We start from the raw sequence: 15828 nt of genomic DNA, 5'->3' as shown, positions 1-15828 counted from the left end.
ATTTCCAGTTTTGCTTTCGTAAAAACTATTGAAACACCAAAGACGGCTCTCGGTCCACCCTGCTTCATACCACTGTAATGTTAATAATACTTTAATACATTAGCTCATCCATGAACATGATTTCTGCCCGAGTCCTTCGGATTCCTTTCCATTGGCAGCGGAAGTGAAGGCAACACCTCCCATGATTCCACTCTCATTCACGGCGTCATAAAGCTTCGCTTTTGTTTTGAATAAGCGACCTCTAGCTACAAAAATTACATATTGTGCCTTTAACCAGCACAACCGTTTTCAAAATTGATAATAATTAGGGGTTCAAGTGCATAGCGCTGAAACCCTATTGTAATTTTTTTGTAATCATTCTCCCCTAAAAGTGATCGGGCAGACCAAACCGTAAGTCAAAAAGACTTGAAACTGGGGCGAACGCATTGAGACGGGGGCGCTACTGCGGTCAAAGATACGAAATGGCTCTTTGAAATCCTTGGCTCATGAGCGTGCTTCGGATTCGCACGTCGTTCTAGCGAAAATTTTGGGTATTTGGATTTTTTGAAAAACCTACTTTTGTGAATTCGTCCTAGGTTTTTGACCCGATCGGAACCAAACCAGTGCAGCGAGATTCTCCGGAGTCTGATTGTCAATAGTTATCAAAAAAATTTCAAAACGTTTGAAGTGGGTGGAACCACTTTGCTAAAATGGCTATAACTACAAATGAGATATTTTCACCAAACTCAGCACATCTATGTAAGAATTTCTGTGGTTGCGTCAAAAAGGACTTGGCGACTGGACACTTGGTGGCGCTAAAACAGGAAAAAAAACATGAAAATGGCTATAACTACTTCACCGTTAGTCCGATCGACTTGAAAATTGGCACATTGACGTATCTCAAACAACATGTCCACCATCAGCCAATGAAAACTGAGCAGTTATCAGATAAGGTTAACAGAGGCCAGTCGGAAAGAAACTGACTGGGCCTGTTTGACTCTCGGCCCTAGATGCCTGTGAGATATTCGTAAGAAATCGGCCACCGGGGGGTGCCTTTGCGTATTGTGTATCACGTGATTTTTCAAGCATGTCCGCGAAATTCTTGCCACATGGTAGAACTCCTCATTCTGAGCAACTTTGCCTTTAGGACTGCCACTGTTCACCAAATCATTTGTTAGATAATGGAGATTATTTCGAAAAACAACTTTGGCGAACTAGTCCTAGGTCTTTGGCTCAACCTCGATAACTGTTAAAAAGCTTTAAAAACCATAAATTTCCTATGGTAAATTGCCTGTACTGGCTGTAAATGGTCTTTTCCATCTATGATCGAGATGGTTACAGGCTTGCTAACTAAAACAGTACACCTTTTTGAGCATGTGCTCAAACCCAATAATATTTAGAAATGTTTCTTAAGCACCAAATCAGCAGAATGATCTCTGAAGGATCATTAAATTTTAAATATATAAAATAATTTATACAAATATATAAAAGAAATATATAAAATAGAAAACATGTATTTAAATTGTAATAGTATTTCACAGTATTAATGTTTTACTGTATTTTTGACAAAAAATAAATAAAAATAAAAATAAAGCCTAAAAATCTTACTGACCCCAAACTTTTGAAACGTAGTGAACAAGCGCCTCACATATAGCAAGATTTCAGATTCATTAATTAAAGGTGCCCTAGATTCAAAATTTGAATTTACCTCGGCATAGTTGAATAACAAGAGTTCAGTACATGGAAAAGACATACATTGAATTTCAAACTCCATTGCTTTCTCTTTCTTATGTAAATCTCATTTGTTTAAAAGACCTCCGGAAAACACGCGGATCTCAACATAACACCATCTGTTACGTAACAGTTGGGGTGTACGCCCCCAATATTTGCATATGCCAGCCCATGTTCCCAACATTATGAAAGGCATTAGACAAGGGCAGCCAGTATTAACTTCTGGATCTGCACAGGTGAATCAACAGACTAGGTAAGCAAGCAAGAACAATAGCGAAAAATGGCAGATGGAGCAATAATAACTGACATGATCCATGATATCATGATATTTTTAGTGATATTTGTAAATTGTCTATCTAAATGTTTCGTTAGCATGTTGCTAATGTACTGTTAAATGTGGTTAAAGTTACCATCGTTTCTTACTGAATTCACGGAGACAAGAGTCGTCGCTATTTTCATTTTTTAAACACTTGCAGTCTGTATAATTCATAAACACAACTTCATTCTTTATAAATCTCTCCAACAGTGTAGCATTAGCCGTTAGCCACGGAGCACAGCCTCAAACTCATAGAGAATCAAATATAAACATCAAAATAAATACTTTACTCACATAATTCAAAGCATGCATGACAAACATCTTGTAAAGATCCATTTGAGGGTTATATTAGCTGTGTGAACTTTGTAAATGTGCTGTAATATAATCGAGAGCTGGTGTGGCAGGGAGCACGCGAATTAAAGGGGCGGCGCGCTGAAAAAATCAGTGCATAGTTAATGATGCCCCAAAATTGGCAGTTAAAAAAATGTATTTAAAAAAATCTATGGGGTATTTTGAGCTGAAACTTCACAGACACATTCAGGGGACACCTTAGACTTATGTTACATCTTTTGAAAAAGCATTCTTGGGCACCTTTGGAACAAAACAACAACTTGTCATCGAAAAATAGTTGTTAAACATTATAACCACTGACAAGGAGCTAATGAAGAACATATACAGTAGTCAAGTTCTGTGAGAATCTAAAGCTTGGCATTTTCTCCACTTTACTGTACGAGCACATTAAAATGCTAACTGAGAGATTGGTGGCTGAGTGGGCCTCATTTTTCACTCCAGCTGCTGCCAGCTTTGGGGATCTTTCATTTCCTTAATACTAATGAGCTATGGAGAGAGGAAGAGAATAAGACAAACAGACAGATAGAGAGGCGGGATGGTTTGTGTGGCAGCCCATCTACCCTCACTCCAGTGGAGATAATGTGGCGGCCGATAGGAGCCGTGGAGACCACCAGTGTCCTCCTGCCTTCAGATATAGCCAGTGATAACACTGGAGTGCAGTGGAGACTGTCGCCATGCCACCCTGCCAAGCCAGGCCAATATGAGAGCAGAACAGCTGGCACCTCTGCTACATCTTTTCCTGCTCTAATAAAGAAAGGATTATGGGATCCACAAAAACCATCCTGCCCCTCTGTCTCTGTTTGTCCTCTGAGCAAAATGCAAGATCACTGTATTTACAGAAAAATAATGTAACAGATTCAGCGGATCTCGTGCCAGGCAAATAGCATACAGTGATTGTTTTGTGTATTTAAGTTAAATGCACATTTTTGTTTATTTATCTTTTTTTTAGGGTTGAGTTCTGTTTCAGATTTTCTACCCAAATACTTAGGGTCAGTCAGTAATATTATTATTGAAATAAATGAATACTTTTATTCAGCAAGGATGCATTATATTGATCAAAAGTGACATTAATTATTTTAAATGCTGTTTCTATAAACTTTATATTCTTTAAAGAAATGTATCACAATGTTTTCAACATTAATAATAATAAGCAATGTTTCTTGAGCATCAAATCAGCATATCAGAATGATTTCTGAAGGATCATGTGACACTGAAGCCTTTACCATCACAGGAATAAATTACATTTTACAGTATATTTAAATAGTAAACAGTTCTTTTGAATTGTAATAATATTTCACAATATTGCTGTTTTTATTGTATTTTCAATCAAATAAATGCAGCCTTAAAAGACATGAAAGTTTACTATTTATAATTTTATGACCAATACTCAAAAAATGAAATATTAGTGTGTTGTGTATTACAATAATTCATCATAATCCTGATTAAAGCTGTGTGAAAAAAAAAAAAAAAGTAGTGTTTTTGTCATTTGTTCTTGTTGTAGATTTGTATAACAACTGGATATGTGAGGTAAAGTTCATAGATTCAGGTTTAAAATAAAATTAATGTGCTTCCACAAAAATGATCAAGTCAAATAAACATTCACATAATTCAAATTGTGTCCATCTTAATTAAGTGTGAGAATATAAGAGAAGCCAACAATATTTCTTTCGTTATTCATGCAGCACTCATTTAATTAGTTCATTTACAAGCACTGACTGAATGCACTGAATGAGCTTCCTTAGTTTACAAAAACTGACGTGAAGAGAATATTTCACAAAAGTTTACAAAAAAATGATGCCACATAGGGAGAAAGATTCTTTTTTTCAGATGCATTTGTCATAACATGCATTGAAAATATGATAAATGCCTGATTCACTGTCACAAATTATATTTTATTATAGCATCCCTGTTGTTTATGCATAATCTACAGTTGATTCTGAGAACTTGTTGTTGTTGTTGTGACATTCCTCACTGGTTTGCTGAAATGACACCGACTGACTTGAACAATGCTTGGGTTAAAAAGAACCACATCGAGAGTTCTGTCCATGACAACCTCGGGTTACCACGGTGAGGAATGTTGTTGTTATTGCCAGCGCTGGTCATATCACGGAATCCCAAACACACAAACAACCATGTTCTAATGGGCTGCCCATCTGGCCAATAATCCTGAGTCAATGAAAAAACCTTTTTAAAGTGACCTCTCAACTGGAACAAATTAACATCTGAATTAGGTGCCAAATTAAGCAGCCTGGGCAGACCATAGAACGGCACAAAGCCATAATGTTATAGATCAATGCATTTATCACAGAAATTTGGAAAGATATATAAAGGAGTCAATATCATAAAATATTTTTTTATTTTTTATGACTATAAATTGTAATATAATATAATATAATATAATATAATATAATATAATATAATATAATATAATATATATATAATATAATATAATATAATATAATATAATATAATCAGGCTGTCATTTTTTTCTCACAAAGATAAATTCCTTTCAGATATAAAAGCATATGTTGGACAATAAATATCTTTTGAGTGTTGCTCTGATATTGTTTCATTTCATAGACGTGACGAATTGAAGTCTACTGTTATTGGACAGAATGCATCTTCTAACTTAATACATGTGATTCATGAACAGAAGGTTTCATATATCATTCCAGGCCGACGGATGACGTTTCTCTGACACGAATCCCCTCGGGCCACACCAACTCCACATCCACACCGAGTGCACTTTTCTTTAACGTAATTTCAGTTACACATTAGCTTAGCCTGAAATGAGCTTTTTTTTCCACTAGCAGGTGTGATTGCAAAAAGAGGAGCACCATATATATATATATATATATATATATATATATATATATATATATATATATCAATATGTCAGTATATATATATATATATATATCACTGTCACTGTCACTGTCAATATCATTAAACAAGATTGTTTTCGGTTTGAAATAAGATTATTTTGCTTACCCCATTGGCAGATTATTTTGCTTGTTTTAAGGAAAAACTCACTTAATTTTGACTTTTTTTTTTTTCTGAAAACAAGACAATAATTTTTTATTTGTCTAGAAAAATGCTGCTTGATTTAAGAATTTTTAGATATTTAGACTGGAAACAAGACAATAAATCTAAGTAAGAAAAGCATTTTTTGCTGTGTATATATATATATATATATATATATATATATATTATGGCATGGCATTGAGGAAATTATGCCATGCCGTTCAGGAAATGATTGTATTTATAATCATTATATATATATATAGGTCAACAGTTATAATTCAGATTTTAATGTTTTTGAATTTCTTTTTATGTTTTTGAATTTCTGCATTTATTTAAAAAATAAAAACAGTATTGTAAAATATTATTATAATAAAAAGAACTGTTTTCTATTTTAATATATTTAAAAACATAATTTATTACTGATGTCAAAGCTGAATTTTCAGCATCATTACTCCAGTCTTCAGTGTCACATGATCCTTCAGAAATCATTCTGATATACTGATTTGGTGCTTAATTTTGATCAATTATTATTGGTGCTCAATTATTGAAAATGGTTAAATATTATTATCAATGTTGAAAACAGCTTTAGCTGCTTTGTGGATTGTTCGATGAATAGAAAGTTGAAAAGAATAGCATTTATTTAAAATGTCTTTACTGTGAATTTTAATTGATTTATGTGTCCTTGCTGAAAAAAAAAATGTTTCTTGAGCATCAAATCAGCATATCAGAATGATTTCTGAAGGATCATGTGACACTGAAGACTGGAGTAATGATGCTGAAAATTCAGCTTTGCCATCACAAGAATAAATGACATTTTATAATATATTCAATTAGCAATATTTTATTAGCAATATTTCCCACAATATTCCCTTTAAACCTGTATTTAGTATTAAATAAATGCGACCTTGGTGAGAATAAAAATCTTCCAAACTTTTGACTGGTGTATATGACTTTCAGTTCACATATAGCATGGAAAGAACAGCCTGAAAAAAATCCATCTCCCAGTACCACAAGTGGTTCAGCCCTTTCATGTCAGGCATAATCAGCAGGCATATGAACATGGTGCCAAGTGTCTGTATGCCAGAAAACCTGTGGATGTGGCCCTGGCACCCTGCACCGGCATTTGCTGTGACATATTGCCCGTGTGATCATTCCACCTCAGGGTCGTGTTCCTCTAGCACGGCTGGCATCCCTTCCTGACAGCAGTGATCCAGATCCCTCACCCTCCTCTCTAATCACTCGTTCTCCAGGGATAGAAGGGTGAATGGGGGGAGGAGTCATTTGAATGAGAGGCAAAGGCCTGGCATGGTTTACAGGGCTCATTTCTGTAATTCATTCTCCGTCTCTCAGGACCTGAATGTTGGCAATGAATCTACCCGAGCCTTTTCTCTTTCATTACTTTCTCTTTCATACTACGCTCCCCAATCTTTTATACTTTACATTTTTCTTCTTTCTTCTAATCATTTGTCCTCCTATTTTCTCTTTTCATTTTCTTTCTTCTCTCCCGTATGATTATTCTGCTGCCTGGCACAATAAGAAACATTGATTTTGAATGAATGAGGTGTTTTGGCGGCTGAAAGAGACACGCTCACAGCGTAGACCTATTTTACTTACAATCAGACACGCAAGCCCTCAGAGTGCTTCCATATGCTGCTGCATAATGACATAGAATCAATATCTATATCTATATTGAACCGATGTGCTTTATTTATAAAAACTCATACTTGTCTTGAATTAATGAAGAGGCTTTTGAGAAGCGCCCCTCAAACTAAGAATTACCAAACACCTCAACCTCACAGACCGTAAATACGCTTGAACACCAACTGAATCCAAAAACAATTTTCAGCACTAATGGCAGAGAGTGAACTGAGAACAGCAATGTGTTGTTAATATTTACAGTGTTTCATTTCAATTTAGTAACCTTAAATTGATTTTTTAATGTTTCATTATTTTATTTAAAATATTTTTATTAATATTATTTACATTTGATCCACTCATGATCTGATGCAAATAAAATGCACAGTATAATTCTATGGTATATGACTCTATTGTAGCAATAATTTTTTATTTATGATTTTTAAAAATGTTGTCTTTAACCAAGTCCCAAGTGATTATATGTTGATTATATATATATATATATAACTATATACATGTTTAGATAAAACGTTTTTCTTTGGTATTTTATTAATTGCATTTAGTGTAATTAATGTTTTCACATTAATTGACATTGATATCTTCACTGGTTTTGTGTCAGATACACCTGACTAATGAAAAATAAATATATATATATATATATATATATATATATATATATATATATATATATTTACACGTATATAGGAACAGCAGTGTTAAACTAAACATTTTGCTACAAAAACATAAAAAACAAGATTTATTAAAATAAATCTTAAATATACAATATAAATCTTATATAAATAAAATTGGACCACCCTGGACCAGTCATGAGAGTCAATTTTTTGAAATTGAGATTTATAGATCATCTGTATGCTGAATAAATAAGCTTTCCATTGATGTATAGTTTGTTAGGATAGGACAATATTTTGAAAATCTGGAATATGGAATCTGAGGGTGCAAAAAATCTAAATATTGAGAAAAACGCCTTTAAAGTTGTCCAGCAAAAAAAAAAAAACGTCTTTAGCAATGCATATCCACTCACAAAAATAGATTTTTGATATATTTACTTTAGGAAATTTCCAAATATCTTCATTGAACATGATCTTTACATAATATCCTATTGATTTTTGGCCCATACAATGTATTGTTGGCTATTGCTACAAATATACCCATGCAACTTATGACTGGTTTTGTGGTCCAGGGTCACACACACACACACACACACACACACACACACACACACACACACACACACACACACACACACACATATATATATATATATATATAGCATATATATAGAGAGAGAGAGATATAGATTGTTATTGGAAAATCTATAGTGAAAAGAGCTTTTTGTTAGTTACTCCTCTCCTCAATACTAAATCGGTATTCTAATTGTCCCAAATTTAAATCATCTTTCCATCTTGCCATATTTTCAGGGGCCAGATCTTGTCTTTGTTTATGAGTGAGTGACTGCCATTGTGTGCTAATAGCTACTTTAAATAGCACCAATTAGCCAGAAGCCTGAGATGTTCAATCACTCTGAGGCTATTAGCCTGTAATCAGGTGCTGTTCAGGACCCGGCATGTTCCGCTCGCTCGCTCCATCTCTCCCTGTCCATTTCTCTCTGTGGGGGGTCAAGGAAGCTGGAGGAAAGGGAATGAAGCCCCTTGATGACCATAAAGTGAAGACTAAATGTTCATGGTTAAGAGGCAAATCATATAGGACTAGATTGTGTTTTTAATGCTGACTGTTTAAATGCTGTTTTTCATGTTTGTGGAACTACACAGTTTTAAAATCAGGTACCCAAAATGGGCGTCACGGATGCCTGGATTTAATGCCGTATTTACAACCAAAAAAGCTCAGACACACCTTGTGTAATATTTAAATATTTCAAATTGTTTCGATTACAGCCTGGAAAACATTTTAATTCTCTTTGATATCCATATTAGATTAAACAGATTTTTAAACAGTTCCAACTGTTTACTGTATTGGCTGCATCATTATCTTTTCTATCTATTAAAAATAAGTAAATAATTAAATATTACTAAATACTACTTTTCATAATATATAAAAAGTAATATAGTGAAATATTTTTAAATGATGGCAAAGCTGAATTTTCATCAGCCACTTCCGTTTTCAGCATCACATTACCCTTCAGAAATCATTCTGATTTAGTGCACAAAAATAATTATTATTTAATGTTAAAAACAACTGCCCTGCTTAATATTTTTTGTGGAAACCACAATATATATTTTTTTCAGGATTCATAGAAAGTTGAAAAAATATCATTTATTTGAAATATAATTTTTTTATCATTATAAATGTCTTTACTGTCACTTAACTGAACAATTTAATGCATTTTTGCTGAATATAAGTATTAATTTCTTAAAAAAACAAAAACATTACTGACCCCAAATTTTTGAACGATAGATAGATAGATAGATAGATAGATAGATAGATAGATAGATAGATAGATAATTACATGCATTTAAGCTTTTAGATGTAATATTTTTTAAGATCGTGAGCAACATCAATCCAGCAACGTTAGCAGTGTATAATTACATAAATAATCTTAAAAACATTGATCTTTTACTGCTCAATCTGGCCTGCTGTTTTTCGAAAGATCCCTTTTATTATTGAATACAGTTTAAAACAGACTGATGCGCACACACACACACATTTACCCACATGCGCACACACAATGTCATACTGTCTCACACCTGTTCAAACAATCCCGACTTTACAACAGCAGCCCAAGCTGCTTGTTTTGATAATAACTCTGTTGGCCGAAAACATTTCCAGACCACTGATCCTTGTTTGACTGCTGCTCTGTTGAGTTTGACCAACGCAAAACGGAGGCCTATTCTTATCAAACAGGATGTGATCATTTTCCACAGTCACCCTCTTCGCTGCTTAGAGCCAGACAAGACGCCACCAGAGAAGTGTACAATCAAACAAAGAGTGTAACGCAGACTTACAAACACGCTTTCCGACTTGTTGACGGAAAATGATTATGGAAAGCAATCAAATTGATTACTGTTTAAGTGGAAAAAGGAAGGATGTAGGTCTCATCAGGTGAAAAATATTCTGAAATGTTAATTTAATTAATGTGTTTAATGGTCTAGAATCCAATAGCTGATCATATATAAACCTAGATCAAATGATTGACTGCTCGAGGAGGTGTGGCTGTTTCCGTTTGTGCTAAACCTGAACAACATAAGCATGTTTGCTTTGTATGTAGTAGCAACACAGGTGCATTTTGTACCTGCTGGGAATGAGGGGCCCTCAGGAGCCTCTATTAGTGTGTACGGTAGCAACGGGTCACATCTCTCTCAATATTCCCCTGCCCTTTTGGAATTTCTCATTTCGGTGAGGCTGAAAATAGCTGAGAAGCACAAAACCTGAGAATCTGAGAACATGTGACGCTGTGACCTCAGAGCATGCTGGGATATGCTGCAAATCTGCAGGCGGTATCTACAGTATCCCACGGACATCTACGGGCTCCGTTGTTTTTAACCTTGAGAGGGATAAAGAGAGAAAGGGGGAATTGCTAACTGTGCAAAAACGCTTGGGGTTTTCTTTTGTCAGAATTGATTTTACTATGCAAACAATGTTAGCAGAGATAAAATGTAGAATAACCTGCAGAATCTGCATATTTGGTTCAACTGTCTTATTGTTCTTCTTTTTTTTTTACATAATCTACTGTAAAATAGATTAGTCCATTAGGGGGCACAATCAGAGAAGAGACTGCAGGCTCAATCGTAAGACAGTCCACAGATAAACAATGAACAATGCAATCATTTTATTTTATTTTTTACATTTTATTAAAGATTTTTCTCGGGTTGGAGTATTTAAGTCAAAAGATGAGATGAGCTGAGATGTTTTTCTATTGTAGTTTTCCTAAAGAGTGACAAATAGCCAGATAATTCTATCTGTAATATAATATCAGATACATTGTAATATTTTTGTCACTTTATCACCATGTTTTTTCAGGATTCCTGTAATATCTGTGTGTTCTAACAGTGAAGGCCGCTGTACAGTATCTTCAGTGCAGTCTGATAAAAATACAGGCCAAGAAAAATGTTTCATATCTTTTTGTTTGCCAGCAAGAAATGACAAACAGGAAAATGTCAGATCCAGGACAGAGAGAATAAGCAGAAATAAATGACAGACATTTTTCATTCCCTCAAACATTATGTATTTTATCCACTGTGGTTACAGGATAAATACAATCATATAAAGTGAGACTTTAAAGTGACCTGCACTGAGAAAGAAAAATGGTAACCTAAAAATGTGCTTCATATGGTAACTTTGAAATTAATTGATTTTATTCAAATAAAACAAATCTATTTAACATTGCTGAACCAACCGAAATATATTAAGTTGCAACAACAAAACTAATCTAAGCGTGTAGAAATGGCTCTTTAATATAACATTTGCAGGTTACCACTTTTTACAGTGTATAAAATTCTTAAAAATGTTGTGCTTCCGTAGGCAAAAAGGGCAAACTTGAATAGGCTCATTTGAGTTAAAAATGAAAATGTAGTCAAAAGATCACACATACAGCAGCGATTTGAGATGTAATAGTACAACAGGACAATATCCTGCACACGTTTAGACCTGAATTACTTTCACATAGGCATGCTATGAAATTATTTTCCACCTAAAATGAGATTGACGAAATTGTAAACAACTTCTATTCAAAACAGAGCTGATGTGTTATTTGTTTGAAGAGGTACAAAGAAATGCCTTTCTCTTATGCTTGAGTTATTGTTTAGAAAGGTTCTCATTTATTCACTTCAAATAATGTATCCTATAAATTAAAGTGTAATAATATTCCGCTGCAGTGATGTTAACTGATTTAAATGAAACAGTTTCTACCGCAGGAATCCAGTAACAGTTTAATGTTTTAGTAATTGCGCTCACAGCTAATTTAATGGACAGAAAGCCGAGCACAAGCAAATCAGTTTATGATGTGAGACCTTTATTAGCAGAACATCATGTAATCATTCACTACACTTATGTGAAAACACAATATTTACAGAACGAAACATTTTTGATAAAAAATATTTTAGAATAATTACAATCAGCTGGCTGAACATATATTCTCTTACACATACATTTATAGAACATCCTCCTTGTTATGTACAGCATTATTTAAGTCAACACTTATCGTAGTTCTTTACAATATTAAACAGCAGGGAAATCCCTGTTCAGCACAAATCACCTAACAATAGATGTCAGATGTTTACATTTTGATTCATAAAGCTTTACAGTCTGATGGTTTTAGTAAAATTAGATGCAGGTTTTTTATCTGAGGTGCCTTTAAAATTGAAATTTCAGAGGTGTGGGTTGGATTCTCTGTCCAAATTCAGCATTTCCCCCACTGAGAGAGAACAGAATGGGCACAGGAGAAATCTGGCTGGCTTCACCGCATCTTTGACAGCTGACGTTAAAATGTTTACATATTATGATTTAGTAGCTATTAGTTTCAGTGCTGCTCCCCTGCGATTGGGCCTGGTGTGTGTTGGATTCCCTGGTGAAGCTGGGCTTGGCTTTGGATGGGTTCAGTGCACACCTGTGAGAGAGGAATGAATAGAAGGGGTGTGTGAACCGTGTGCTCCAGACTGAGTGGCGCCACCGACAAAACAGAGGGCATGCTTGATCAACAACCCAAAACAAACCAGGTCAAACAACAAGCGCGGCGCTAACACGGGCCCGGGCCGCTAACCTCACACACGCAGCTAACGTCCCGGACGCTACCAACCAACCCCTCTGTTAGGAAGACCGTTATTGCGCAACGTACAGCTGGGTTCGAGCGGCTGCCAGCGTCCTGGAGCCAGAGTTACAGTCCAGCCAGAGCGGAAAGCGCAAGCAGACAGATTGTCACAAAAACCGGCATTCATACTAACAGGAATATTATGGTAATAACTTCTATCCATGCGGTTTTTACTGTCATGACTCTATTAATAATAGCCATTGCAGCTGCATGTACAGCCAGCTCTATTAGAAGTCTGTTACCCAATTATCCTGACAGTTCAGCCCTGTTCTTTAGCTGTGAATTCTGGGTAATGAAAAGCATTTCTGTGGCTTTTCCCACTGCTGCATGTGTTCAAGCTTGTCTGAAATAGTCTTAATGCAGGCTGGTTGAAATACTTGTACACTGTAAAAAAAAAGAATTGTTGGTTTAACTTAAAAAAAGTAAGTTATCTGGTTTCCTTAAAATGTTGAGTTCATTGAAATTAAAAATTTGAGTTCATACAATGAATCAACAGAAACTCAAAATATTATGTTATCTGAACCACATTAATTATCTAAGTTGATTTGACTAAAGAAAAAATGTCATGAATATATATTTTTTTACAGAGAAATTGGCAAAATAATTATTCATTTGGGCAAAAATGGCAATGAAATAATTTAAAAGTATAATAAAAGTAAAGGAATGTGTGACACTAATTGTAATGAGAAATCATTTTAAAATAAATACAAGCAGTATATTCATGAGAATAGAAGCGCTGAAGGACCCAGTGAGAATTCCCCAGTGTATCGGAAGAATTATTATACGTAACCATACATGAGCCCTTTGAGAATATTTCATATTGAACTTCATGTACTCACCGGTGTGCAACATTTCAGCGACACAAAATTGAGTCTTCCTTATTGACACCCGTCGTCCTCTGAAAGCAAAGGAAACAGGTGCGTTCATTCTTACTGCGGCTAATGGTGAGATGACATGAGGGCCACAATAACCATCAGTGAGCTATTGTAGAGAGTCAATTAAAATAATAATAATAATGATCATAGAGTAATAAATATGCATATACACACACACACAAAGGTTTAGATATAATACAATAGGCATACATATCCTTAAGATGATACATATTACAAATGCAGGCTATTAGATGGATGAACAAAATTGAACACTAAGAAGAAATTAAATTGTTTTAACATTTTGGCAAAGAACAAGGAAACACAGGCCTCCAGGATCATTTGTGTGGGTTTGGTGCAGTTAGAAACACACTATTGTCACTTCCGTGCGTAACGAGGCTGCTGTGCACAGCCATTATCAGCACAGTCTTAAAGTGAATGTCCTGCTTACCTGCTCTGTGTTGATTTGTGTGAGAGGGGTCCGTGTGGAGGCGGGTGGGCTCGTCTGTTTCAGGAGAGCCGGGTGCGTCTCCAACGCCAGCTGCAGGTCCAGGATATAGTCAATGACATGCTGGAGGATCTCCACTTTACTGACTTTCTTATCCTGCGGAATAGTGGGCACCAGGCGCTTGAGTCGGCTGTAACAGTCGTTCATGTCGTACTGCAGACAGAAAAGATCCTCCTCTTCCATTTTGCATCGGCTGGGCTCCGTCAAATAACGCAAGGAGAGCTGACTGCAGCCAGAAGAAACCTTATGAGGGCGAACTGGTGCGCTGGCCTTCATTGTAATAAATAAAAACCACAAAGAGCTGAACGAGAAGGGGGAAAAACAACAACAAAAGCGCGCGGGACGCAACAAGAGGTTTCGGGTAAAAACGCAATTTGGTGTAGGCAAGAAAAGGAGCGCAGTTCTATCCTGACCACATCTCCTCTCTGAGTGTGAACGCACAGTGTAAAACAGCGGAGGAGTTGAGGCTGGTCATATATAGCGGAAAAGGGGAGGCGCCACCCGCTCGAGCTTTGACAGTCCTGCGCGAGGAGAAACCGGTCAGTCACGAGCTCCTGTGATGATGGAGCAGCGCGCGACCTGTAACTGCGGAGGGGCTCGAGCGCACATAAGAGGCTGCTTGGTGAAACGTTTCTGTGTGTGTGTGTGTGTGTGTGTGTGTGTGTGTTTATCTATCAGCTTGTGGGTTTATGTGTGTGTTTCCAAAGCAGAAATAATGAAAAAGATACAAAAATGTTCATTCGCTAATAATGAACACACATCATTTCATTGTTAGCCTTTTAAACAACATGGGGGATGCCGGGGCAAGTTGTCACACAGGGTAATATCTCAGTAACCCGTTTTTTAATCAAAAATGAAACTGTGAAAATTATCGCTGGAAGTGGGTTTGTAGGCCTATGTTAATTTCAAACACATATTATTATTATTATTATTATTAGCCTGTTTTGTGAATTCTGTTCTTCAGATTAAAATGTTTGCTAACTTTTGAACTAAACACGTGAACACATTATATTACATCAAGGGACAACTAATGAAGGCAGATTTGAACTGAAAGTGGTAACACTTTACAACAATAATAATAACACTTTACAATAGTTAACGTTTATTAATGCATTTACTTACATTATCAATGCATTTGCTGCATTATTTATTAATCTTTGTTAACATTAGTCAATAAAAATACAAAAAACTGTTACTTAGTTCATGTTAGTGCAGGTCCATTAAAAATATTAACAGATACAAGTATTGATTTCAATATTAAATGTTCAAATTAACACACATTAAGATTAATAAATATGCATACTTTAGGAGTATTTTTAATTGTTAAATAATGTAGTTACTTAATGTTACTAAATGAAACTTACTGTATAGTGTTACCTTAAAAGTATGAACTGTGTTCTCAGGAAAAGACATTTTCATCAATCTCTGGTGAGGCAGTTCTTATTGGGACAAGTTGTCACGTGTTTTATAAAAAAGTGTTTCACTTACACAGATAAAGAGATAAAGAGAGAGAATGTGAGTGACAAGTTTCTGTATGTTTTGTGAGAGAGTGTGTGTCTGTATGTGCATTTAAAAAGAAAGCGTGCTTTCCATAGATAATAAAACGTAATATCGTGGGGGAAAAAAACAT

The 15828-nt window shown here is 35.3% G+C and overlaps 1 protein-coding gene across 1 annotated transcript; it reads right to left on the bottom strand.

Annotated features, from left to right (window-relative positions):
• Positions 1 to 12002: 12002 nt before the first annotated feature.
• Positions 12003 to 14747, bottom strand: id4 (inhibitor of DNA binding 4). Its single transcript, XM_048153904.1, has 3 exons — positions 14142 to 14747; positions 13658 to 13716; positions 12003 to 12617 (listed from the first exon to the last, which is right to left on the bottom strand). Exons 1-2 carry the CDS (start codon positions 14472 to 14474, stop codon positions 13672 to 13674), a joined length of 378 nt encoding a protein of 125 aa, XP_048009861.1. The 5' UTR covers positions 14475 to 14747; the 3' UTR covers positions 12003 to 12617; positions 13658 to 13671.
• Positions 14748 to 15828: the final 1081 nt, after the last annotated feature.

This window comes from Megalobrama amblycephala, linkage group LG13, assembly GCF_018812025.1.
Source record: "Megalobrama amblycephala isolate DHTTF-2021 linkage group LG13, ASM1881202v1, whole genome shotgun sequence".
Classification (NCBI taxonomy): Eukaryota; Metazoa; Chordata; class Actinopteri; order Cypriniformes; family Xenocyprididae; genus Megalobrama; species Megalobrama amblycephala.
The sequence above is the reverse complement of the archived record's forward strand: the minus strand, read 5'-3'. Positions and strand labels throughout refer to the sequence as shown.

Coding starts and splice junctions, on each gene's coding strand:
- id4 (XM_048153904.1), bottom strand. CDS start 14,474: ATGAAGGCCAGCGCACCAGTTCGCCCTCATAAGGTTTCTTCTGGCTGC. Junction 13,717..14,141: donor CACAAATCAACACAGAGCAG/GTAAGCAGGACA, acceptor CTTTGCTTTCAG/AGGACGACGGGTGTCAATAA.